Below are 27,777 nucleotides of genomic sequence, written 5' to 3'. Positions count from 1 at the left end.
TTCTCTCCCTCCACCCCCCTTCATTCACCATCATCTCACTACCCCAAATACCTGCACTTCCTCCTCCGCCACCACTGCAACTATACTCCACCTCCAGGGCTGGACTGGGACAAAAATTTGGCCCTGGACTTCATCCAGAATGGCCCACTTTAACAAGTCTCTCCCATGGCGGCCGGACCACTCCCACTACCCCTTCGGCCAGCCAAGCCCCCTCTCCCCCTTCACTAGCTGTTCTACTTTATTAAAGTAGAACGGCTGGTAATGGTACTCTTATAGGCAATACCAGTGGGGAAGCTAGACATTTTTTCACCCGGGGCAAAGAATCAGTTTGGTGCCCCCCTTATGGGAAAAGATTAGGCAGAAGTGAGAATTCCAGGCCATAGCTGTTGAGTCAGCTGTCTGTCCCCTCCCCCATGCTCCCCTGTCGTCCCCCCTGCTACTCTGGTCCTCCTCCTGCTTCTTTGTTCCCCCCAGGTGAGCATTGTGGGAACAGAGAGACAGAGGAGCGGAGGGTGGTGGCTGTCCGCTGTCACTGAAGCTGGCCCACTGAGCCATCGGCCCACCGGGAAACTCCCTGTAGTCCCAATGGCCAGTCCATCCCTGTCCACCTCTCATTACTGCACCTTGACATGCCTTCCGCCACTCTCAACGAGACACATGTGATGCCCTTTTCTTATCACTGTTCCTGTGCGAACCCCCACATAATTCCCTCCACACCTTTCATAAATGTACTTGTACAGCCCCCCCTATCAAATTCCAACTCAATGCCTATACACACAAATTTCCCCCCTGCTCAAACTTCTGTAACTGCACACTACCCCCCCTCCCGCTTTCACCACAAAATCAGCACCCCCAACATCACACAGCTCCCAACATCATCTGATCCACATAATCCACCCCATACCCCACTCTGAACACCACACCTGGACACCCAACATTCTCACCACTATGTCTGAAGCCAACTCTTACAACTATAGTTGTGCATGCTTCTCATTGCCCTCACTCCATTGCTGTACTAAACCTTTACCATTCTTGTCACAACAAGCCTTTACTACCCCATCTCTCTTGTAGGCCCTCTTACTACATGCCCCCTTCATTATTGCACACTTTTTCCAGTCTTGTGCCCACTCCCCCCCCCCCCATACTCTTAATACATGCCTCCCCAGTTACCCTATCCCTGCCAGAAGCACATCCTACTCCTTATCTAATGCTTCTGAACCTAATCTCTCCCCCATATACCACCCTCCCAACACACACACACACACACACACACATTTTCTCACCACTACACCTTCAACCCCTTCACTATGCTCAAACCACCACAACCTTCTCCATACTGAAACAGGCACACTTTTGTGTGAGAACACGCCTCACATTTGTGTACACATTTTATTATATCCTTTCATGTGCAACACTGAAGAAATTACACTTTCCTACAATGTAAAGTAGTGAGTGTAGAGCTTGTATAACAGTGTAAATTTGCTGTCCCCTTAAAATAACTCAACACACAGTCAATAACCTCCCTGGTGGTAATCCCAACTTTGGTTCAGGGTTAAATTTCAGTACCATTAGCGGTTACCCCGAGCCACACTCGGGATTGCATTGCAGAATCCTGGTCTAGGTTACTTTCCTTGTCCTAAGGATCCTGCAATGTCCCCCTGCTCAATCTGCGGGCTGTGTCCTCCGCCTGATGCTCAGTGTTTCCCGGGCTCCATTTCCTGCGAGCATGGGAGCGGTGCGGAGCCCGGTGGCAAATTCAAAAAGTACACAAATCATGCACTTTTATATTACATATACTGTTCTTTCTGCCTAGAAAACAGCGATAGTAAATTAGAACACTTCATTTTATTATAATATAATAAATGACTATAATTATAAAAAATAATACTATAATAATAATTTACGATTTTGTGTTTCAAACTTTATCATACCCGGGATGTCTACTGGACTCTTGTTTGGACAGATTTAAGTGTGTTATTGCTAAGAATTACAGGCCTACAATATAAAACGCCAAATTTCAATGCAAAAAAATGTACTGCTTGAGACGCAAAAATCTGACATAATCATTCTGCCAGGGTGGTTAATGTTTAAACTGCTGGCAACAAAAGTGAGTACACCCCTAAGTGAAAATGTCCAAATTGGGCCCAAAGTGTCAATATTTTGTGTGGCTACCATTATTTTCCAGCACTGCCTTAATCCTTTTGGGCATGGAGTTCACCAGAGCTTCACAGGTTGCCACTTGTTCAACTCCCGATGACAATATCACTGAGCTAGTGGATGTTAGAGAACTTGTGCTCCTTCACCTTCCTTTTGAGAATGCCCCACAGATGCTCAATAAGGTTTAGGTCTGGAGAAATGCTTGGCCAGTCCATCACCTTTACTCTCAGGCCTTGTAACACTAACGAGGCACATGACGCCGAGGAGGAAAAATGGCTAATTGTGCCCAATTTGGACATTTTCACTTGTGTACTTACTTTGGTTGCCAGCGGTTTAAACATTAATGGGTGTGTGTTGAGTTTTTTTGAGAGGACAGCAAATTTACACTGTCATACAAGCTGTACACTCACTACTTTACATTGTAGCAAAGTGTAATTTCTTCAGTGTGAAAAGGGGGGGGGGGGAACTAATGCGCAAACCAGAATCTAAAATAAATTATTTAACACAGCAGCTGCCCCAACCATAAAAGTGTTCACACACTAATCAATATTGGAAATGGGGGGTGCTGAGGCGCTTACTACTAGAACATTAAAATTAAGATGATAAATGCTATGTGCAATCAATAATGCAATATCAAACAGTGCAATCCCAAAGAAAGTGCCTAGACACCAACATAGATGCTGCCAGCAGTGAATGTCCGCTGATAGCATACAATTCTAATGCAATCCTGTAAAACAAATAAATATATAAAAAATATAAAAAAATATAAAAAAATATAAAAAATAGATAATGTAATATCAAATAAAATTAAAAGTGAACAAAATAAGTGTCCAAATTCTTCATGCACATAATAATCCTTCATTCAAGAAATAGTGCAACTGTGAGTCTCTGTGCAATTTCAAAAACAAAAGTCCAATATTGTGCAAATAATTTGATCATCAATAGCAATTGCTATGTGTATGGTGCTCCAATCCACAGCAAAACCCAGGTGTAAAGTGCTCCAATCTGGATGACCCTGTTTCCCCCAGCCTCTCACCTTAACTGGCTTGCAAACAAGCCTCTTTAAATCCACACTGTCTGGCAGCAGCTCCTAAATAGCAGTACACCCTTTAACCATGGACAAACAGCTCCTAGCTGGCTTCTATTCAAGCCTCTCAATATCAACACTAGCAGCAGCTCCTGAGTGACAGTGCACCTTTACCATGGACGGATGGCTCCCAATATGATTGAAAAGAAAAGGGGCTCCATAGTGTATTAACGTAAAACACTTTAATAAAACACAGGCAAATGCACTTACAGTTAATGCAAATAACAAGCGCAAAACACAGATCCCTTTGCTCTTGGCCACGAGCGAAGATGACATCACCAATGGCTCTCTTCCCTTACGCGTTACGTGGCTGCACACGCCACTTAATCATAGGTTATAGAGCCATGGTGCCCGGAGATCACTACATATGCTGCCGCGCTGCCATGGCAATCACGATGACAATGGTTTCAGTATTGAATGATTGAAATATACTATAACAATTATGCCATGCTTTAATCCAGAATAGCAGCCTTTTAAACACAAATAAATAATAAATTACACGATATGGGCTAAAAACACCAGATGCTCCCTCTGGTGGTCAAATAACCCAGTGCATCCCAGATCTCTTAAAATCAAAATTAAAATGGCACACCAGACGCTCCCTCTGGTGGACAACAATACATATTGTATCTTAGGGGTAAGATCCCAAACAAATACTCCATCTAGGGGTCTATAATTATAATGCATCCTAGACCATTTTAGAATTGAAATCCCTCCAGATAATCCATCCAGTGGTCTATTCCCATAATGCATCCTCGTTCATTTCAAAATAAAAAATATAAAATATAAAATACACCCATGGCTCAACATGATAAAATCAAATGTAAAAGCCAATTACCCCTTAATCGAATAATAATGTACGCTAAAACCTCCCTAAACCCCAATTGATAAAATAGTTCCCCTATCTTAAAATAAAATCCAATAAAATGATATGGATAAATTGCTATCAATATAATTAAAAAGGAACTCATCTAATGATTATTAAAAAAAAAAAGGGGGGGGTAGGAGGTCCACTACTCAATAGGAATGGGATACCAAACAGAACATAATAATTGGAAAATATCAATGATATAACATTACAGTCCAAATAGGATGATAATAAACGGACTCTAACTATAACCTAAATCAAAAGAAAACCAATCTCAGTCTCATAGCGGGGTAATTGATTACCATTGGAGGACTAACAAAATTAAAAATACCTCACCAAACGGAAAATAAAGGGCGAGGAAAATATAATAATTAGAAATAAAACAATTAAGCTCAAATTCTACATTGTGTCCATGAGGTGCTCATGTATCCAACGGGATTCAGCTTGACTAATTTTAATGATAATGTTTTCTCCACTCCAATGGGGTTTGTACTTGTCAATTCCCCATAACCTCAAGGAAGAGGGGTCTCTATTATGGCAACGGTCATAATGTCAGAATAGACTGTGCTTTGGGAACCCATTTTTTATATTTTGCGTATGTTCTCAAAGTCTTTTCCATAATTCTCTTTTAGTTCTCCCCACATACTGAATCCGACTAGGACACTCAAGGAGATAAACCACCCATTCAGTCTTACAGGAAATAAAGTCCTTAAATTTATATTAGTTTCCAGTAAAAGTTGACTTAAAACTTTCTTTTTTTCTTTTTGCTTTCTTTTGTATGTCTGCAAGTGTAGCAGGTTTTACAAGGGTAAAAACCTTTCCCATTAAAAAAGTAATAAAGCCTTTTTTTGCAGGTGGATCCAAAAATTTTTTTGCAATCATGTCCCTCGGGGTAGGGACCCTGCGATATGTAAACATAGGTTTCTCTGGTAATATGGTTCCCAAATGCCGGTCTGCCTTAATAATATTCCAATATTTCTTACAAATGGTCCCAATTTGTTTGTGTTGAATATTATAGTCCATGACTAACGGAACTCCATATGGTGATTTTTTATTCCTAGTTGAATCATGGATTAGTGTTTCTCTTTCCAAAGCAGAGACAGCTTCTATTTTTTTATTGATAAATTCCTGTCCATAGCCTTTTTCCATGAATCTTTTGCCAATGAATTTGGCTTTATTTAAAAATACTTCAGTTTTTGTACAATTTCTCCTCAGTCTTAGTAGCTGCCCTTTTCGAATATTCTCCAACCATGGAGCACGGTGGAAGCTATCTAAAGGTAAATAACTATTCCTGTCTACTGCTTTGAAGTGAGTTTGTGTTATTAATTTATCTCCTTCTTTCATAATCTCCAAATCCAAAAAATATATTTTATCATCACTAATCTCCCATGTAAGTTTGATATTTTTCTCATTCGAGTTCAAGTTAAAACCAAAATCAATAAGGCTCTCCCAATCACCTGCCCAAATTACTAAAATATCATCGATAAAACGTTTAAAAATAAGTAGTTGAGGTTTCCTATATTTCTTCTTCCCATTCAGCCATATATAAATTAGCCACACTTGGCGTATATTTCATGCCCATCGCTATACCACAAATTTGCTTGTAATACTTATTCTCATACCAGAAATAATTGTGGTCTAAGCTATATTCAAGGCAATTAGAAATAAATCTTTTTTGTGCAGTTTTTAAATCACTTAAACCATTCAGGGCCCATTTTGTTGCTTGTATAGCTTCTTTGTGGTTGATAATAGTATACAGTGATGAAACATCCGCTGTAGCTAAATGTCATCCAGTTTTATGGTGTTCAATAACTGTATCAGGTGTTTTGTACCTCTAAGATACGATTCAGTTTTTTTCACCAATGGTTGGAGAAACCAAGCTATATATTCTCCAATTCTTGCTCCTACTGAATTTATTCCATTTACGATGGGTCTTCCTGGTGGTTTGTCTTTGGGTTTGTGAACTTTAGGGAGAGTGTATATAACAGGAATCTTGCATCCAAGGGGTTGAAGATACTTTCCTTCTTTCTTGTTAAGAAGGCCCTTTTTCTTCCCTTTTTCTATTAGATTTGCTAGATCATCTTTATATCGTATTTTCCAGATAGTTTAAGGTAGGTGTCATTATCACTGAGTTGTCGTTCTAGTTCTTTCTTGTATGCCAATTTTGATTATATAACTATGGCACCCCCTTTATCTGCCTGTCTTATTACTATGTCTTTTCTTTCTTCCAATTTTCTTAAGCCACTTTTTATATCTCCAGGATCATAGATCTTTTTAATCTTCATGTTATGTAGATCATTTTGCACCATCCTTCGGAAAACTTCAATATGTTCCTTATTCCCTATTGGTGGATTGAATAATGATTTATTTCTCAAATTGCTAAATTGAACATAATTTTCCACAATATTACTTCTTACTGTATTGTCACCTGGCTTGTTCATCATGTATTTCTTGATATGCAGGCTTCTTGCAAACTTATTGATGTCCACATATGCATTAAATTTATTTAGACTTTTCTTCAAAGCAAATTTAAATTTCTTCTTTAGTTAGTTCCACTCCACTGATATTTATAATTCCTTCTCCTATTATTCTCTTCTTCTGTTTCTTTGCTCCTGCCCTGCATCCTCTCCCTGATTTTCGTTTCTTCCAGACCGAATTTCTGGAGTCCTTCTTGTCCTCTCTTCTCTGTCTCAACTTCTCTGGGGATCCTGATTCCTGGTAACTTCCTCTTTCTTCATTGTTCTTCCATGTCTGCGTTACGGACTCCGCTTGAATGGTCTCTGCACCCTATGTTCCTGTTGATGACGCCTCAGGGACTCTTGGCATCTCAATTCTAAAAAACGCCTAGGAGTTTAATTTCTTGTTTCTCTTCTATACGGAAGTTGGTAATTCGGTGTTCAATTGTTTTCATAATGATTTCTAGGTGTTCTTCCACCTTCATCATCTCTTCTCAAATAATCATAAGGATTATGTACAGGAATATTGTAATGATTTTCATAACTTCTCCTATCCTCATAATGGTACTGTCTATCTTCTCGTCGTCCATTATCATACTGCACATTACCATTCTGATTATTAGGATTTCTCCATGGTGGAGTGTGAGATTTTCTTTCAAACGGTGCCTGTTGAAATGTTCTAGGTGCATTATAGGTATTATTGTTATAGCAATTGTTTTTCCAGAAGGGCTTCCATCCATTGTTATTCCAATTCTTTCTTGGTTTCTGGTTTGGTGTATTATTCGCTTGATTGTTCGACTGATTGTTTCCTCTATCCATCTTCTCTTTAGGTCTTTCGTCCTTTTCAGGAGAACTATTAATTTAATCTGTTCCTGACTCTTCAGGTTCATTTTGCCATTTAAATACCAGATGATCCTCATAGTCCTTCATGTCTCTATGGTATTTTCTTTTTTTCCTTGCAATGGTCTCTTTTTCCTTTTGTTCCATATCTCTCTGTAATTGTTAAACTCAGGTAGCTCTTTACTTGCTTCTAAATTCGTTTTAAGCTCAGTGCAATCTAAAGCTCTAATTTTCTGCTGTTTTCTTTTTATCAAAAGAACAAGTAATTCTAGACCTTTATCATTAAAAAATTGGAAACACTCATCCGTGGATTCTTTATCTAACATATCATCACTGATAGGGACATCCCAGTCTCCTTGGTATCAATCTGTCCTTGATATATTTCTCATGGGTGGCAATGTCCCACCGGGCATTGATCTTTTTCTCCATTAAATGGCCCATTTTTCTAAAACAATTCTCAATATCTCCTATTCGATTTTCTTCTTGTTTTTCAAAAATATTCTCTATATCCACTGCCCTATTCTCTAAAAACCCAAATACCTCCATGGTTGCTGCACAAGTAAATACGATGAACAATGTATGAAAAGGGGGGAACTAATGTGCAAACCAGACTCTGGGGAATAAATAATCTAAAGTAAATAATTTAACACAGCAGCTGCCCAACCATAAAAGTGTTCACACACTAATCAATATTGGAAATGGGGGGTGTTGAGGCGCTTACTACTAGAATTTTTTATTTTGGAATGATCTAGGATGCATTATGGGAATAGACCACTGGATGGATTATCTGGAGTGATTTAAATTCTAAAATGGTCTAGGATGCATTATAATTATAGACCCCTAGATGGAGTATCTGTTTGGGATCTTACCCCTAAGATACAATATGTATTTTTGACCACCAGAGGGAGCGTCTGGTGTGCTGCTTTAATTTTGATTTTAAGAGATCTGGGATGCACTGGGTTATTTGACCACCAGAGGGAGCATCTGGTGTTTTTAGCCCATATAGTGTAATTTATTATTTATTTGTGTTTAAAAGGCTGCTATTCTGGATTAAAGCATGGCGTAATTGTTATAGTATATTTCAATCATTCAATACTGAACCCGTTGTCATCGTGATTATGGTTACCATGGCAGCGCGGCAGCATATGTAGTCACCTCTATACACCATGGCTCTATACCCTATGATTAAGTGGCATGTGCAGCCATGTAACGCGTAAGGGAGGAGAGCCATTGGTGGTGTCATCTTCACCCCCCGCACGAGAGCGAAGGGATCTGTGTTATGCGCTTGTTATCTGCATTAACTGTAAGTGCATTTGCTTGTGTTTTATTAAAGTGTTTTACGTTAATACACTATGGAGCCCCTTTTCTTTTCACTCATATTGGGAGCCATCCGTCCATGGTAAAGGTGCATTGTCACTCAGGAGCTGCTGCTAGTGTGGATATTGCGAGGCTTGAATAGAAACCTGCTAGGAACCGTTGTCCATGGTTAAATGGTGTACTGCTATTCAGGAGCTGCTGTCAGTGTGGATTTAAAGAGGCTTGTTTCCAAGCCAGCTAAGGTGAGAGGATGGGGGAAACAGGGTCACCCGGATTGGAGCACTTTACACCTGCGATTTTCTGTCGATTGGAGCACCATACACGTAGCAATTGCTATTGATGATCAAATTATTTGCACAATATTGGACTTTTGTTTCTGAAATTGCACAGAGACTCACAGTTGCACTATTTTTTGAATGAAGGATTATTATGTGCATGAAGAATTTGGACACTTATTTTGTTCACTTTTAATTTTATTTGATATTACATTATCTATTTTTGATATATTTGATATTTTTTTATATTTTTTATATATTTATTTGTTTCACAGGTTTGCATTCGAATTTTATGCTATCAGCAGACATTCACTGCAGGCAGCATTTATGTTGGTGTCTAGTCACTTTCTTTGGGATTGCACTGTTTGATATTGCATTATTGATTGCACATAGCATTTATTTAATGTTCTAGTAGTAAGCGCCTCAACACACGTAATATTTCCAAAAATGTGGGTATACTCAATTTTGTGCTATACTGTGTGTGTATATATATATATATATATATATATATATATATATATATATATATATATATATATATATATATACATATATATATATATATATATAGTTATATATATATATATATATATATATAAATATGTGTGTATATATATATATATATATATATATATATATATATATATATATATATATATACATATATAAAACACCTTAAAGTGACACTGTCACCTTGCACATTCAGGGCCCTCTTGACCTACTTATACTCACCTTGCTGCCATATTAATGCCACTTTTTCCACGGCCTCAGCTGACACAATTACCCAGTACTTCTGAGTATGGGGGAGCATTAGACTGTGCTTTCGTCTAGCAACCGATCGCTTGGCTTAAGCACTGTCAAATTACAAAGGGAGTGATGTCACTGCTCTACTTAGGCCGAGTACTCACGAGCAAACATGTCCGTTCGAAATGTCCGACGGGCTGTTTCCGGCGTACAAGGCTGTTTTTTCATTTGGCCCGCTGGCTTGTACACACCAGCGGACGATATTTCCCTGCGGACCTGAACGCGTGCACGTAATCCACGTTTGACGTCACTATAAAGGGAAAGGCCAAAGTCAATGGCGACGCCCTCTGTTCCGCTTTTGCTAGTTACGGCTTTGCTCGTGTTAGTGAAGGTTTGGTTAGAGCTGATTCGCGCTTCTCGGTCTCCAGGCTTTAGCAGGTAGTATTTTCTCGTTCAGTGCGTGTGCTTGTGGGTACGTAGTTGGCATTCGGGTACAGGCGTGCAGTTCGTTCTGCTTAGCAGATTCGTACTGTGCGTTCGTATCTGTGTGTCGTGCGTTCTTTGCAGGTACCACTGGATTTGATTGTGCTTTCTGTTGGAGTGTGTTCTTGACTGACCAGCCGGCCGGTTTGAAGCCATGATGGAGCAGCAGCGTCAATTTTCGCGAGTTGGTGCTGTTTATGGGATGGCTGCTGGATATGTTCATTATTCCAGTACTTTGGCCAGAAACAGGGGGCGGAGGCGTTTCTGGACCAAGAATTGGTTGCGCCAGCGTGACCAGTTCTCACATATGCCTCTGCTTAGGGAACTCCAGGAGAATAATCCTAATGACTATAGGAATTTTCTCCGCATGACGGACCCCGTATTCAACAGTCTGCTGGATCTTCTGTCCCCCTATATCACGAGGCAGGACACTGTGATGCGCCAAGCCATCACGGCCGAGCAGAGGCTTATTGCCACGTTGCGGTACCTGGCGACTGGGAGGAGCCTGCAGGACCTCAAGTTCTCAACAGGCATCTCTCCGCAGGCGCTTGGGGTCATCATACCGGACACGTGTGCTGCCATCATTAAAGTTATGCACGAGGAGTATATGAAGGTAAGTTTCCTCATTTTAACCTCACAATGTGTCTTTAATAATGTGGCAAACTAACTTTTTATTTTATTTCCCAGATATGCTGTGTGTTTAACGAACGTTCCCTTTTCTCACTATGCATGTTGATATCAGCTTTTACATGTTCTTTTTATTTTGGCCTACCTGCATATTTTGATCTTACCCAATATTAACCTGTCCAGCATGCTATCTTCGGGCCAACCCCCACCATGCCACTTTTTTTTTATTTTTTTGGTTTTCTAAAAACAGTTTAAACACCCCCCACCCCCCCTTCAAAGTGTTTTTGTCCCCATCAGAGGGCTGTGGAGTCTCTTATTAATTAAGTGGGCCTATATATTTGTGCCCCGAAATTCTCCCTTCATAATTTGCAAATGCTATTTTAAAAATGTAAAGTTGCACAAGGATGCTTGTATGATTATGTTTGCAATGTTTATGTGCCAAAGTACTAAATCTCTTTTTTTGTTTGTCCCCACAGCTACCCTCCACACCACAGGAATGGCAGTCTGTGGCTTCCCAATTTGCCGAGCGGTGGGATTTTCCTAACTGCGGTGGAGCAATAGATGGGAAACACGTCCGCATTGTGCCCCCACCCCACTCGGGGTCCTTCTATTATAACTACAAGGGTTATCATAGTATCGTGTTGATGGCGGTGGTGTCGGCACAGTATGAGTTTCTATATGTGGACGTGGGGAAGAACGGCCGGATGTCAGATGGGGGAGTGTTCGCACGGACTGATTTCTATGATCGTCTCCAAACTGGTGGTCTGGCATTGCCACCAGATGAAGATAATGTGGAAGGACTTCCGTTTGTGTTCCTAGCGGACGAGGCTTTCGGCCTTGGACCTCACCTAATGCGGCCTTTTCCCCAGAGGACCCTCACCTCAGAGAGGAGTGTGTTCAATTTTCGGTTGTCCAGGGCTCGGAGGGTAGTCGAGAATGCCTTTGGGATCCTCAGCAACCGGTTCCGCCTGTTCCTGACATCGATACATTTGGCGGAATATAAATTGAACACCGTTATATTTGCCTGCTGCATTTTGCACAATTTTCTACGCAGGCACTCCCAGACGTACCTAGCCTCCATGGGCTCTGAGGCAGGACTACCCTCAGAGAACATTCCTGGCCTGGACACTGGTCGCGCTGGCTTGGCCCCCCAATCTGCTCGTGAGGTACGCGACAAATATGTTGAGTACTTCATGGGTCGGGGGGCCATTGCTATGCCAGATCATATTTCTTTCTAATTCGGCCCCCAAAGAAAGGAATATTCTCACAACTAATAAATAATTAGACCATTGGACTTTATACAGTTGTTTGTCATTACTGCTTTTTCTCTATTTTTCTGTCTTCCAGGTTATCTCCAAAAATAGTGCACTTCTAGTGCCAGATTTACTTACTCAGATGTATTAACTAACCACATTTGCACATTATTCACTCATCTACTAACTGGGTATTCAGTCTAGAAATAAGAAGCCACTCATTTTTCTGCTTTTGATGTCTCATTTATTTTTTTTTATTTTAGTCATTTTTTAACAAGAAATGTGTATTTTTAGGCAGAAAACATTTCCTGCAAATTCTTGAGACAAAATATTGGCTTTTAATTATTTATTTTTTTGTCTTTATTGACAGTGATTATCAATAATAATGATCGAAACACAATGTAAGAATAATTTCACTGAAACTATACGCAAGAATTTTTGGGCTTGTCATTTGTTTGTGTCTAATTTTTTAAACAAGATTTTAACACAACACAAAAATTTTTATTTTTTTTACAAAAATTAGTTAACTTCTTTCTTTAGGTGAGATTTATTGTTCGTTTTGTGATCTGAAACTGGAAACATTTACAAACCAAAAAAGATCAACACCAAACAAAAATTTAAAAAAAGAACAGCAGTCAGTCATATGGATGGTGTGCTTTCACACTGGAACACGCCAAAATTTCTAAATGCACACATTCAGTGAAAACTCGCCAAATGTCATTGGTTAAACAGACAAATGGCCACATGTGCTATCTGACATCATGGGTGATCAATGTCTGTGTTTTGTGGGAGCAAACCCTTCCTCTCAACTACTTGAGGATCGAGGAGGGGTTTGTACCCACAAAGCACAGACAATAGATAGTCTGTGATGGCAGATAGCACATATTGGCACACTGTGTGTGCATTTAGAAATTTTGGCGTATTATAAAGTACAAAAATTAAAAAGGGTTTTGTGGGCGGGGGATGGGCGGGGGATGGGCTTCTGTGGTTCAGTCTTTGACACGGCCCATCATGTCAATGATATTTTTGTAATTTTGTTCGATGACTAGCATCCTTTGTCGCATGTTCTCCATTTCCGTGCTACACTCTGAAATGACATTTCGCACATTCTGCTCCATGACTAGCATCCTTTCCCGCATAATGTCCATTTCCGTGCTGCACTCCATTAGTTGCTGTATAATGATAGAAGCACTTGCACGTGAAAATTGTGCTACTCCATCTTCATCCCCTAAAAATAAACAAATTGGCATTCAAAATATGTAAATAATTTCCAGCCTATCTGCATATGTTTGGCCCTATTAATATAGGGGTGACACTGACCTGATGGCCTGATAATTTCCACATCCCCAATTTCTTCATCTTCTATCACTCCTCCTTCTTCCACCACCTCCCCATCATCTTCTATCACTCCTCCTTCTTCCACCACCTCCCCATCATCTTCGACTCCTCCTTCATCCATCAATCCACCTTCTTGCAATTCGCCAAATTGTTCTTCCGCCACTTGCCCTTCATCTGATATAAATTCTAAGTCCAAAATAACTTCTTCCTCCTCTCTTCCTTCCTCCTTTCTTCCTTCCTCTTCTCCTTCCACATCCTCTTCTCCTTCCACATCCTCTTCTCCTTCCACATCCTCTTCTCCTTCCACATCCTCTTCTCCTTCCACATCCTCCTCTCTTCCTTCCCCAGCCTCCTCCTGCTCAACATGTGGAGGTGTTTGATTTTCCGGGTGTCTGGCCCTCTCTGCCTCCTCCAATTGCTGGCGTCTTCTTTCCCCTATAAGAAATAATAAAAAACAAAAGGTATACTCATCAGCACACTGATATTGGATATCATAAATCGCACACATTGCATAGACGATACATTTATGATGATTTTTGGTTGTTTATTCTTTCAGCAATCCTCCATTTTTGGCGTAGTTCTAGGCCAAGCTCTGATCCTGCCCCTTTTTTGCAAAGAAGTGACACAAATGGATGTCCCCCCAAAACATTAATTCTCGTCAACCCTCCAAATAAATATACTTTGATTTTTGAGACACAGGTGCTTTGCATTTCAAGATGTTAAAACATCAGCTTTATTTGCATTTTGGAGAATGAATCTTGTTTGCCTGTCACATTCACTCAATTTAATTTCTGTGATTTTGCTATTCAACAATGTTGGAAAACCAAGTTTGGGGCCAGTCAGCCATGTCCAGGTGTGTTGTTCCTGGAGTAACGTCACATTTTTGCTAAACAATGTCATATTACGCGTGTTTACTATTTCACCAAATTTGTTTAAGGTTGTTATTTGACATAAACACAATACAGTATCTACACGTGTTCAAAAGTACAAGCAGGCCAAGGAGGCAGATGTGAAAAAATACATGTCAACACATTATTGCAGACATTTCCCCCCCCCCCTTAAATAATATGGACTTACTTTTACGCAGAATTTTGAGTATCTTCTTCATGTGATGTGGCTCCCTCAATTTTAAATCGGACCAACGCTTCCGTAGTTGCTCCTTTGACCTGGTGACACCAAACATTCTCCTCATTCTCCTTGCCACCTTGTCCATTATGTGTGACTTCCTACGGTTCGGTGTTTTGTAGGGCCCACATTCACCATCATAATCCTTCCTCCTCATGATGTAAACCAACTCCACCATTTCTTCGAACGCCATATTAGTGGCTTTATATCTTTTAGGCCTGGATCGGGACGGTCCAGCCTCTGTCCCTTCACTTGCGCCATGAGAGCTCCGTGCCCGCTCGTGTGACATCGCCATCTTTCCTTCCCACAGAGATTAGGGGCGTGGAAACGAGGAAATGTCCCGTCAGGGGCGGAGATGAGGGCGGGGATTATTGCATATGCGGAGTGTCGCGAATGCCAACAACGTATTGACGTAGGTTACGCGGAGAATATTCGCGCGATTCCAGAACCTACACAGTTAACGCCATATTTACTTTTTCAATTGATTAGGGGCATGGCAAAGGTGACGAGGGCGGCGTTTCATACATACGCGGAGTGGATAAAAGGCGCTTGACGTGATTACGTAGGTTACGTGTTAATTCAGCGAGCGGAAGAAACGAGGATTGTGAGAGAGGCAGGTAAGAAATTTAAACATGGGATCAGCAGCGGGCTCTAAAATGTAGAGCAATGGGATGGGGGTTTGGTCTGTTGGTTGCACAGTTTTATTAAGCTATTATGTCTCTTGGATACCAGAATGTGATTTTCGTACCCAAATGCTTTTGTAGACATCACAAAATAGAGAGATCAAAAATGCTGTGACTCATTATCAATTATGTAGGGTGTATTCAGATCAGGCCAAGTATTGTTCTGTGTTGGTTGGACAGAGGTCATTAGGAAGTTTCTTTCATGTAATCAATGCTGAGGGGCAGGATATCTACACATGCAATAGTGCCTTGATGAATGCTGTCATTTGTAATAATTGTGTATGGTTGTAGATTTATATTATTTCCTGCAATGTAACCAAAGGGGCGGCATGTTAAAAAAAAATGTTAGCTAAAACCAACCAATGGGGCAGAGCTGGCCAGCATTTTCTAAACAAGAGACACTGTGTTTGTATTTCTATATAGGTACTACTTTTTTAACAACATATTCTATCAATGTAAATGCTGAGGCTTTTTTTAATTGTGTTTTTGGTTTCTTTTCATTTTTTCAATCTAGAATAAAAAAAAGAAAATCATAAATTCACAATGGATCTCCTGCAGAGCCAAGACATTATCCAGCATTTGCTGGATAAATTTCGGGAAATGCCCATCCTGTGGGATTCAAAGCAGGACCATTACCACAATAAGGACGTACGAGCGGCAGCACTTGAACAGCTAGCAGCATACATGAGGACATGGGTGCCAGAATGCAGTGCCAACATGGTGAAGGATAAACTTGCCAACCTCAGGGGCACATATAGGAGAGCGTACAAAGCTCACCAAAAGCAGCTAAGATCTGGAGCAGCAGCAAGACCACCAAAGGAACCCAAGCTGTGGTATTACAACCAGATGTCATTTTTGCGGGATCAACTGGAAGGCAGGCCATCAATGTCGAGTCTGAATCCATACCTTTCCTCCACGCTACCTCCCAGCGGGACTTCCCCAGATCACCACAGCCCTGCAGAGTCGGATGAAGAGGGCCTGGCTGACAGAGAGGCAGATCTGCGCCTCTACGATGATGAGGTATAGTAGTTTCATAACTATTTATGTAATAATCTTAATTATTGTTTGATTCTTGACTTGATATTGGTTAATAAAATACAAGCTGGGAAGTAAAAATCTAAAATCGTGGGCAAACAAATAGGTGTCAGGGATGACAACTGCAGGGGTCAGAGGGTGAGTCTGTTTTCAAGTTTAAATTCAAGGCAAAAAATAAGATTCAAGCATGAAAATGTGAGTGAGTATATTCCTAAATATATTACAACATGTCCCTTTTTTTTACACAGGAAGAAGAGACCAGCCAGGAGGTGGCAGATCCTCTCCTCACTGACAGCCAGGCCGAAGGGGTCAGTGGCAGCCAGGAGGAGGCCGGGCCCAGTGGCGTTCAGCAGCTCCCCAGGACAAGCACCACCAGCCAGGCTCCTCCCCTTTATATTAGGCCACCAGGCCGTAAGAAGAAATTGGGGGCAGTGGAGGAAGCCAGCCTGAAAATGATTCAGGAGGCGAATGCCATCATGAGGGCCCCCCTCAACCCCACTGAGGCCTACAGTGCCTCCGTGGCACATGACCTCAATAAAGGCACGGAGGAGCAGAGGCAATTGGCCAAGGGCATCATCAACCAGGCCCTTTGGTGGATGCAGAGGGAGCTGCTGACCCCAGACACTGGGCTATGTGACCCGGCCCGGCTTGCTGAACACCATTCTCCTGCTGCCACATCATCCCCACCTGCAAGGGCCCAGGGAAGACCCGCTGGAAGGCAGCCTGGAAGGAAGGTTGCAAGGAAGAGGAGACGTTGATGCCCTGCCTTCCATTTGATCCCCCACAAATGGCATCTTGTTTGGACTACCACAGCTTGGGTTCCTTTGGTTATGTGCTGCTGCTTCAGATTTTATTTTGTGTGCTTCCTGAGGTTGGCTAGTTTATCCTTCACCATGTTTCAAATGCAAGTTTGCATGTATGTTGCTAGCTGTTCAAGTGCTGCCATTCTGTTTTTGATCCTTTTTATAATTTGCTCAAATAAAAGCCTTTTTTTTTATTTGAAAAACGTGCCTATTGTTTGTAATACTGTGGGTATTATTTTAGGCATCAAACATTACAAACAAATAAAATGTTTAATCTAAAATATTCACTAACTCATGTGGGGGGGGGGGGGGGTCATTTGGTGTGCCAACATGGTAGACAATGTAAACAACCTTCAAAAAAATCCTGTTAAATATACAAACAAAAGCTAAATCAAAACTATTTCCTATTAAAATATTCTAAATGGTGACATAACTATAAACACCTAAAGAAAGTGGGAAAGATAACCATTAAACATTAAAAGCAAAAAATTTGAAATGTGGAGGACCACTAAAAATATGATACGTCGGGCCAATAAAAGTTTGCAAAAATCTTACTACATCACAGCTAACAAATGTCACTTTTCAGTATGGAACAACTCAGTTGAAATAACATGAGCTAAATAACTGATTAGTTATAGCAAGAGAAGAATGAATAAAACGACGGCATCAAGCATTGGTTATTGTGTGTTTTGCTTCAGTGTTCTATTGCTAGAATTAATCTTTCTATTGACGAATGTGCCATATCCCAAACAAACGTGAGTTTTACCTGAACGAGCGCTCCCGTGGCCTCATTTAGTCTGAGCATGCGCGGGGTTTTTGTACGTTGGTTTTGTGTACTCACCACCAAACATGTACGTTCGGACAGGATTTGAGCGGACGGTTTTAAAACAAGTTTGGAAATAAATGTCTGCTGAAAAACGGCCCGGCGGGCAAATGTACGGTGAAATTCTGTACGCTCGTAACTACACACGACCAAACATGTATGCTGAAACTGGTCCGCGGGCCAGTTTCAGCAAACATGTTTGGTCGTGAGTACGGGGCCTTAGTGTCACACACCAAACAACTCTGGAATATCTGATGGAGAAATAATTTATGGGAGAACAGTGACAATGCATGCACATTTCTGTACATTTTCTATCTTTAAAACACTGCACATACAGAAAAAATACTTAATATGCCAGAAATCCTGACTTCCTGTAGTGACCTGAAAACACGGCCTCTGCTGTACTGAAATATCACATTCTGCTGGAGTACAGCACTACTCGATTACAACACAACCTTCCCCTTTTCTCTTCTCCATAATCCATCCATGTTCACACTATCAGTAATTCTTAGTACAAGGGAAGGGAGTGTTGAGAATGTGAGATAAGGACGGGTATGTGCCAGGTATATTGTCATGCCAATTGCCTTCAACAGGCAAAGCAATTCCTTGTCAGTCTGGACTAGTGTTTTAAGACTCTTGCACTTAGCAATACATTGCACCGTTTAAATGTATTTATTTAGTTAGGTGGGTGCCGTTGTTAACTGTATGTATTTGTTGTAATCTACAGTATGTGCTACATTTTACAGTAAACTGAGTTGTTAAGGCATGCTCTGCTGTGAACTGCCATTCCCATTGAGGGAGTAGGTACTTTGAATATCACTATAGTAATGTTTGTAGTACCTCCATTGGTGCATAATAATGGGTTCAGGGGAATCATTTATTTCTTGCACTATGGTCCAGAATTTACTTCTGTAGGCTGGATGTGTTTGTGCAATTGAAAGGCCTGAGAGAGCCCTTTCAGCATTTTCTGACTTTTGTTCTTAGGCATCTCCAAAGGGTTTAACACAAGATTAATAACACCAAGTCAGTATCTCCATTTGGCCTTAATTCAGCTTTAACCAACAGTAATATCATGACCTGAAAAGTTCTTTACCTTAACTAAGAGGATGGAGTGGGTTGGGTTGGTGCATAACTGCATGAACAAAAAAAACTATAGTCCTCTAGGTTGGTTTGTTTTCCCTGCATTCATTTCACGACTTAAAAAAAATGGCTATGCATATACTTTACATTTGGGGCAGTGAGGTAAGGTTAGAACCCCAGGTTATACTGCTATCCAGGGCTCAGTTGGAGACATGTACCCTCACTTATTGTCTTGGTGACACAATTTTTACCACACAGGAGGTGAAGGAATTCTCAAATGGGAAACAGTCAACAACAAAACGAACAGGGGTTTCTAGTATTTTTCCACCTAACCTGTTGCTGTTGGAGAATTTTTCTCACTTCCTTCATGGTAAAAATGTGTCTTCAGAGCAGGAAGTGAGGGTAAATCTCTCTAGGACAGGTGTGACAAACTCAATTTCATTGTGGGCCGCATTAGCATTATGATTGCCCTCAAAAGGGCCGGTTGTATCTGTAAGATTAGATGTCCAGCGCATCCCCTCCCCATATATTCGATGTCAAGAGCCACCCCACCATCAGAAGTTGAGTCCCCCCCACTCTCCCTTACATCACAGTGCATGCCCCTTTCCTTATGCTGCTGCTGGGAAGAAGCTGGATGCATTAATTGAAAGCAGAAAGTAAGGGTCTGGAGTAGGACCAGAGGAGGGCTGGAGCTCTCCTGCAGATGCAGGAGAGGTGTGAGGGCCAAATGAAACGGTCTGGTGGGCCGGATTTGGCCCGTGGGCCTTTGTGTTTGACACCTGTGCTCTAGGAGCATTGTGTAGTAAAACCTAACACAAGTTCTATTATTTCCTCACTCCATCCAAAATGAGAACAGGATTGGCTATAGATTCACTTTTATTTTCTATTTTTAACATAGCTAAATGAATCATCAGTGGCCACATTGTACCTCCAAATACAGAAATGTGATTCATTTACTTGTGCCAGGTACAAAAATTAACAAATCTGTAAGTCTTTTTTTCAAACACTTAGTTAACAAAACAAACATCAACACATTTTCTCAAAGTATCAATTTTGAAAAAGTCAAATTATGAGTTTGGAACAAGTAATGATACCTATGTAGGAATGCCAAACCCTCTATGAAACACACAGCATTCTACCAAAAACTCAGTGTTAGTGGTCAGCTGGAAAAAAATCCTCAATAAAAATTCCCTGCTTTTGGTAAGAACCTTCTCTTGGACAATTGAGAATTCTATTCTTATGCAGGCCATACATTATACAATTTTCTTGATCAATTTTCCTTTAGGTTTACTAAAAACCATATGCAGTAATATGAGGCCAACCCTTAACAACGCTCTCAATTTGTATCTGATCAGGCAGGCCCTTGCAATATATTCTTGAAGGTAAATCTAAAGGAACATTTTACAGTTACTGTATGGCCAGCTTAACTCTTAAATGTCAACATACTGTATGTGTATGTGTTACAAGTATAGACATAGAAAATTGGAAAGAAACTGTCCTAAAATACTGGAAAAGAGAAAGCTGCAACACAGTAACAGCCTGTTCAATCTGAGAGCTGTGATTGCCATGTAAACAATACATACAAAAACAGAATATGAGAAAAATATAAATCACGCTACCTCTAAAACATGTGAAAAAAGTGTTTAAATCACAAAGCAAAAATTAGTAATGTATGATGCTATATATAAATCACTAATATACCAAAAACAGGAGAGGTTGATTGCCACTATAGAACACTATAGAGCACTCTCATACCCCTCAATGAATAAATTAAAATGAAAAGTTATAGGATATTATAGCAGATAAAGTCCATAAATGTTTAACACATGAAATGCCAAACACCCGTGCTCTGTGCCAAATTCCAGAATATGTTGAAAACGTGTCCAAAGAAAAGTGATATATCCTCCCTGGGCGGAGCGGCGCGCTGTCGTCACCCAAGAGCTCCAAACATTTCCCCAGAAGACGGGTGTCTGGAAATTTGTGTACCGGCCAGCACATCAGATTTGAGGCATTATTTTACTGCATGCTTGTAAGTGCAATACAACTTTTTAATACATTTTTCTACTCATTTAATGCGCTATGTGGAGCTGTTATTGTTTTTTACATGGTGGGCATTTATGCTGGTGATTTTATCACTTGTGGATGAGACCCAATGTTAGGGATCGAATCTGTCTTAACTGCGTGGCTGGAAGTGACTACCTATTATATGCTGTTCATGATCCCCTGTCATAAGGGATCGAGGCGATCTGGTAAGGAGCCAATCCGTTGTTTGGTGGAGGATATATCACTTTTCTTTGGACACGTTTTCAACATATTCTGGAATTTGGCACAGAGCACGGGTGTTTGGCATTTCATGTGTTAAACATTTATGGACTTTGGGCCGGATTCACAACGGAGTTACGACGGCGTATCTCCGGATACGCCGTCGTAACGCTGCATTGCGGGGTCATATCTATGCAACTGATTCATAGAATCAGTTACGCATAGATTTCCTTAAGATCCGACCGGCGTAAGTGTCTTACACCGTCGTATCTTAGGCTGCATATTTACGCTGGCCGCTAGGTCGCGCTTCCGTATATTTCCGCAAGGAATATGCAAATTAGGTAGTTACGCCAATTCAGAAACGTACGTCCGCCCGGCGCATTTTTTTACGTCGTTTACGTTAGGCTTTTTCCGGCGTAAAGTTACCCCTGCTATATGAGGCGTATCCTATGTTAAGTATGGACATCGTTCCCGTGTCGAATTTTGAAAATTTTACGCCGTTTGCGTAAGTCGTTCGCGAATAGGACTGGACGTAATTTACGTTCACGTCGAAAGCAATGACGATTTGCGGCGTAATTTCGAGCATGCGCACTGGGATTCTTTCACAGACGGCGCATGCACCGTTCGTAAAAAACGTCAAATACGTGGGGTCACACTAAATTTGAATAAAACACGTCCACATCATCCACATTTGAATTAGGCAGGCTTACGCCGGACCACATACGTTACGCCGCCGTAACATAGGGCGCAAGTTCTTTCTGAATACGGAACTTGCGCCCTAATTTACGGCAGCGTAACGTATCTGAGATACATTACGCCACGCGGATAGATACACCAATGTATCTGAATCCGGCCCTTTATCTTCTATAATAGCCTATAACTTTTATTTAAATTTTTTGTTTCATTTTAAGAAGATTAATTTGAATGCATAATTTTTATTTAATTCTTATTTAATTTATTTTGATGTTTATTATTAATGTTATCACTGACTCACTGTCATTGAGGGGTATGAGAGTGCTCTATAGTGTTCTATAGTGTTCTATACCATCATACATTACTTATTTTTGCTTTGTGATTTAAACACTTTTTTCACATGTTTTAGAGGTAGCGCAATTTATATTTTTCTCACAAGTATAGCCATAATCATCTGTGCCCTGTAGTTTGTAACTCCCATGTTTCTTCTTGTTTTTTTTTAACATTAAATAAATCAATATATCTTAATCAATTACTGACCTTTTGTGCTCTTCTTTTGTCAGCTCTCTGATTTTGATGATAAATCCGGCTGAAATTTGACACGATGACAGGCACTGGAAGTGCAATAACTAGGACTCCACTTAATGAGCAGATAGAGCCAAAGATTTTTCCAGCTATAGTTTTTGGAACCATGTCTCCATACCTGTCCAAACAGTAAGAGATATCAATGGTTATTATTACTGTTGCATGTACATTTACCACCAGGCATCGGTAGTATTTTTGTTTTATTTCAACATATTATATGATCAAAGTTATAGTGGACTGTTACTCAATCTTAAAGAACAAGTACACATAGGGGTTGATTTACTAAAACTGGAGAGTGCAACATTTGGTGCAGCTCTGCATAGAAACCAAACTAAATTGAACAAGCTGAAGTTAGACTCTGATTGGGCACCATGCACAGCTGCACCAGATTTTTCACTCTCTAATTTTAGTAACTCAACCCCATGGTGTTGATGTTTAAGAAAGAGTGAATATCGCTTTGATGATGGTGGAGGAACTCCACATATAGTAACAATATTCAGACAGGCTGTCATGGATACACCTGCTAGGGTGCATCATCACACAGCCTGGGTGCACAGTACTTCTTGACTGAGCATGCTCACATGTCATTACATGAGTGCTGCTCAGTCCAAGAGAAGGGACAGTCTATCATTGCCTACAGAGTAAAGTGCTGCTCAAACTATTGGCGCTATGCAAGTCCTATATAATAATACTAACTAAGAAGAGGGAGGACCTGTGACTTCACTGGACTGATCTGAAGACTGCAAGAAAAAAGTCATACAAAACATGTACTTTAAGTTTAAAAATAGACCCAAGGGAGTTTATAGGGAGGAAAGTGGGGTGCTAGAGCTATGGTTCTGCATTAAGGAACCTAGTGTCTGACTGGTTTATATGGCTTACTCTTTACTAAGTAATTTTTAACTAGTGTTGAGCAGAATATGCCATATTCGATTTCGCGATATATCTCGAATATATATTCGAATATTCGAGATATATTCGCTAAATTCGAATATTCGTGATATTTTATCGAAATTAATTGAATGCGATTTTTCGCTATTGCGAATGCGAAAATAATTGCGATTTTTTTAATAACTGCGGTAGGAGCGCTCTGATTGGCTTAGAATATTCGTGATATTTTATCGAAATATCGCAACATGCGAATGCGATATTTATTGCGCAATTTCGAGATATGCTGGAGGAGCGCTCTGATTGGCTCAGAATATTCGTGATATTTTATCGAAATATCGCAACATGCGAATGCGATATTTATTGCGCAATTTCGAGATATGCTGGAGGAGCGCTCTGATTGGCTCAGAATATTCGTGATATTTTATCGAAATATCGCAACATGCGAATGCGATATTTATTGCGCAATTTCGAGATATGCTGGAGGAGCGCTCTGATTGGCTCAGAATATTCCTGATATTTTATCGAAATATCGCAACATGCGAATGCGAAATTTATTGCAGATATTTCGAAAACTGCTGTAGCAGCACTCTGAAATCGAATATGTATGATATTTTAACCAAAATACATATTGCGATTGCGATTTTTCGATCGCGCATGCGCAATTGCGCGAACAACACGCGACCATTTCCTGGAGCCTTGCCAGTTTCCCAATATTACAGCAACATGGTGGGAAGCAATTTCTCAAAGTCTGAGGAAAAGTTGCTGATTTGTGTAAGTATTTTGACCACTGTTATTTCATCATCTTCAACTGCATTTAAGTCTAGTTTAAAAGTTAGTATATATGATCAGATATTAGTATTTAACCAAAAATGTGTCTCCTGCTTTTACAAAACTACAAGTCCCAGCATGCCTGGACAGCTGCAGACACCCTGGTTGGCAAATGTGTATTTAGGCACTTTTCCTTGTTATTTAGCATAATGAATTTAAAATTTTTTTGGACATAGGACGTATGCGAACGTCCTGACTTCAGTGTCCTCAAGGCCCAAGGACGTTCGAATACATATTGCCCTTTAGATGTTGCAGAACTACAACTTCCAGCATGCCTGGGAATGCTGGCACTTCTAGTATTGTAAGTTCTGCAGGCCCACATTTTTCAGGCCTTTATGCACGGGTCTCTAAACTGTGGCACCCTAGATGCAGCAAAAGTAAAATTCTTAGCATGCACTGAAAGACCGTGGCTGATGGGAGTAGTAGTTTTGCAACAGCTGGAGGTGGACTGGTCTTGAAACCCAGAGTTAGGTAACAAACCCGTAGTGTTTTGCAACCATTCTGCCTCCAGCTGGTTATTTTCTGTTGAAAAGCCTGTGGCGTGCAAAACACAACCCAAAAACTCCACCCGGTGCAAGGAAAAATTTGCACACACCTAAAGAGTGACATCACAAAAAACTGCGACGGTTGCATACGTCAGTGGTCCTCCGAAAAGGTCCCGTCTCTGACCCCCCGGGGCGTTAGGCTCCTAGGCTCCTGACAGGGAAAAGAGTTACTGTGGTCCATACAGCCGAAGCCATATGGACCCATCTCGGTCCAAGCAGCGCAATCAACACGCGAACAACACGCGACCATTTCCTGGAGCCTTGCCAGTTTCCAACTTATGATCGCAGCGCAATCACACAGCAACATGGTTGGAAGCAATTTCACTAAGTCTGAGGAAAAGTTGCTGATTTGTGTAAGTATTTTGACCACTGTTATTTCATCATCTTCAACTGCATTTAAGTCTAGTTTAAAAGTTAGTATATATGATCAGATATTAGTATTTAACCAAAAATGTGTCTCCTGCTTTTACAAAACTACAAGTCCCAGCCCAGCCCAGCATTTAAGTCTAGTTTAAAAGTTAGTATATATGATCATATATTAGTATTTCACAAAAAATGTGTCTCCTGCTTTTACAAAACTACAAGTCCCAGCATGCCTGGACAGCTGCAGACACCCTGGTTGGCAAATGTGTATATTGGCACTTTTCCTTGTTATTTAGCATAATGAATTTAAAATTTTTTTGGACATAGGACGTATGCGAACGTCCTGACTTCAGTGTCCTCAAGGCCCAAGGACGTTCGAATACATATTGCCCTTTAGATGTTGCAGAACTACAACTTCCAGCATGCCTGGGAATGCTGGCACTTCTAGTATTGTAAGTTCTGCAGGCCCCCATTTTTCAGGCCTTTATGCACGGGTCTCTAAACTGTGGCACCCTAAATGCAGCAAAAGTAAAATTCTTAGCATGCACTGACAGACCGTGGCTGATGGGAGTAGTAGTTTTGCAACAGCTGGAGGTGGACTGGTCTTGAAACCCAGAGTTAAGTAACAAACACGTAGTGTTTTGCAACCATTCTGCCTCCAGCTGTTTTTTTCCTGTTGAAAAGCCTGTGGCGTGCAAAACACAACCCAAAAACTCCACCCGGATGCAGTGAAAAATGTGCACACACCTAAAGAGTGACATCACAAAAAACTGCGACTGGTACATACGTCAGTGGTCCTCCGAAAAAGGTCCCGTCTCTGACCCCCCGGGGCGTTAGGCTCCTGACAGGGAAAAGAGTTAGCAACGCATATCTCCCCTATACGTGTATCCTGTGTTGTTAATAATATATTCATAATTATGCAAATGATAATGGCTGCTATATTTATGCAAAAAAGGTGGCGACCGAAATGGCAGGATATAAAATCTTTCATGTTACCCCTGTCATTGATTAATAAGGCGAGAATGCTTCCAATTGTTGAATAGCATACATTTACGTCATATATCCATAAGGCTGTCAACAGAAGTATTACAATATACTTTGTTCTTCATCTTGCAGAAGTTCCTGGAAACAGGATATGATGACCTGCGGCGGCAGCCACAGAAAAGGGCTGTGGTCAGCGCCCTAATCGCTGACTTTGGCGGCCAACATGACCACAAGGCCATTGTTAAGAAGTGGTCTGACCTCAAGAGGCGCCAAATGGGTAATGTCAGACGTCTTCGGGCTAAATATCATCCAGGTAAGTTATTGTTGACAGTTATGTTTTTTTTTAAAAAAGTGTATTTTGTGCGTGAACTCGAAAGAGAGAGGAGCCGGCCTGCAGGAGTTGGGAGGCCTCCCCCAGAGGCAATCTGCCACCTTTCTCCATGCCCCGGTTGGCAATGGCGGGTGTGAGGGGGTCCTCCCAACCCAACCTCGCATAGCACACCCACCAGTGGCGGGGCTGAGACCACCAAACTCAATTCACAGGTAGCCGAGAGCGGGATCCGAACCCCTAGCTGCAGAGGTGAATCAGTTGTCAGTGCAGTGGCAATCGCGTGGAGCCACCGCAGCTCCTTTGGTGACAGTTATGTAAGGTCATATGTAATTCATGTAAGGTCAGATGTTGTTAACCAAGATGCCATGTTGTGCTAACATATATCACCACCGGCCAAGGTATTCATAGTACTGTTGAAAAAAGACATGGGGCAGCAGACAGGAACACAGAAGTTATGTGGGAACATAATTTTCCCATTGCTTTGCATGGGACTTTAAAGAAAAACCCCGACCATGGCAAGTGGGGGTGGGTAAGGTTTAAACCACCTATCCTATGTTTGTGGCTGACATATAAGTAACCTGTGTGCCAAGTTTCATATAAATATCTTTAGCCGTTTGTACGTGATGCTGGAACATACATACATACATACATACATACATACATTTATGCACACACACACGTTGAGTTTTATATATATAGATTACCACTAAATTCCTGTGTTAGGAGTGGGGTTGTTATAGTAATCCCGTGTGCTCCATCAGGCCCTTTTTTTAACATGAGATGGTCTGAACAAAACAAAGGAGACAAAAACAGCTCATTTTAACATGGTTGCATCCCAGCTCACGCTCAGTCCCCTGTAGTGCCCACAAGACCCTTTAATATAACATTGTCCCATTGGTTAACTGTCTATATAAATCAATTTGTATTCATATACAATACAGCACAGTACACAGAATTTGCATACGTCATTAGAAAACATTTTTATAATATATGAACATTGTGTTATTATAGGAGCTCCAATGCCAGTTGTCCGCGCCAAGCGCAGAAGGCGCCAGGCCGATGAGGAGGAGGAGGAGGATGCGGCAGAGGAGGATGCGGCAGAGGAGGACATGGATGAGGAGGAGCAGCCAGGGCCCTCCCACTCCCCAACCCCAGCTCCTGTTGAGGAGCAAGCTGAGGAGCTTCCCCCCCCCCACCACCCCAACTTCTCAAGCAGAAGAGCAGGAGGAAGAGAGCGGTCCTGTGAGCCTCATTCAGGAAGGTAAATATGTGCACAATGATTAATAACATTTCAACAACAAAAT

At 41.0% G+C, this 27,777-nt stretch overlaps 1 protein-coding gene across 1 annotated transcript in view; it reads right to left on the bottom strand.

Annotated features, from left to right (window-relative positions):
• The window catches only part of KCND3 (potassium voltage-gated channel subfamily D member 3), a 678,805-nt gene that overhangs the window by 106,700 nt on the left and 544,328 nt on the right, over positions 1 to 27,777 (bottom strand). Inside the window, exon 4 of the mRNA XM_040337491.1 lies at positions 22,490 to 22,652. Coding sequence (XP_040193425.1) covers positions 22,490 to 22,652 — 163 coding nt within the window. The remainder of the gene's footprint in view (positions 1 to 22,489; positions 22,653 to 27,777) is intronic.

This window comes from Rana temporaria, chromosome 2 (assembly GCF_905171775.1).
Source record: "Rana temporaria chromosome 2, aRanTem1.1, whole genome shotgun sequence".
NCBI lineage: Eukaryota > Metazoa > Chordata > Amphibia > Anura > Ranidae > Rana > Rana temporaria.
This window is presented reverse-complemented; position numbering and strand designations above follow the sequence as displayed.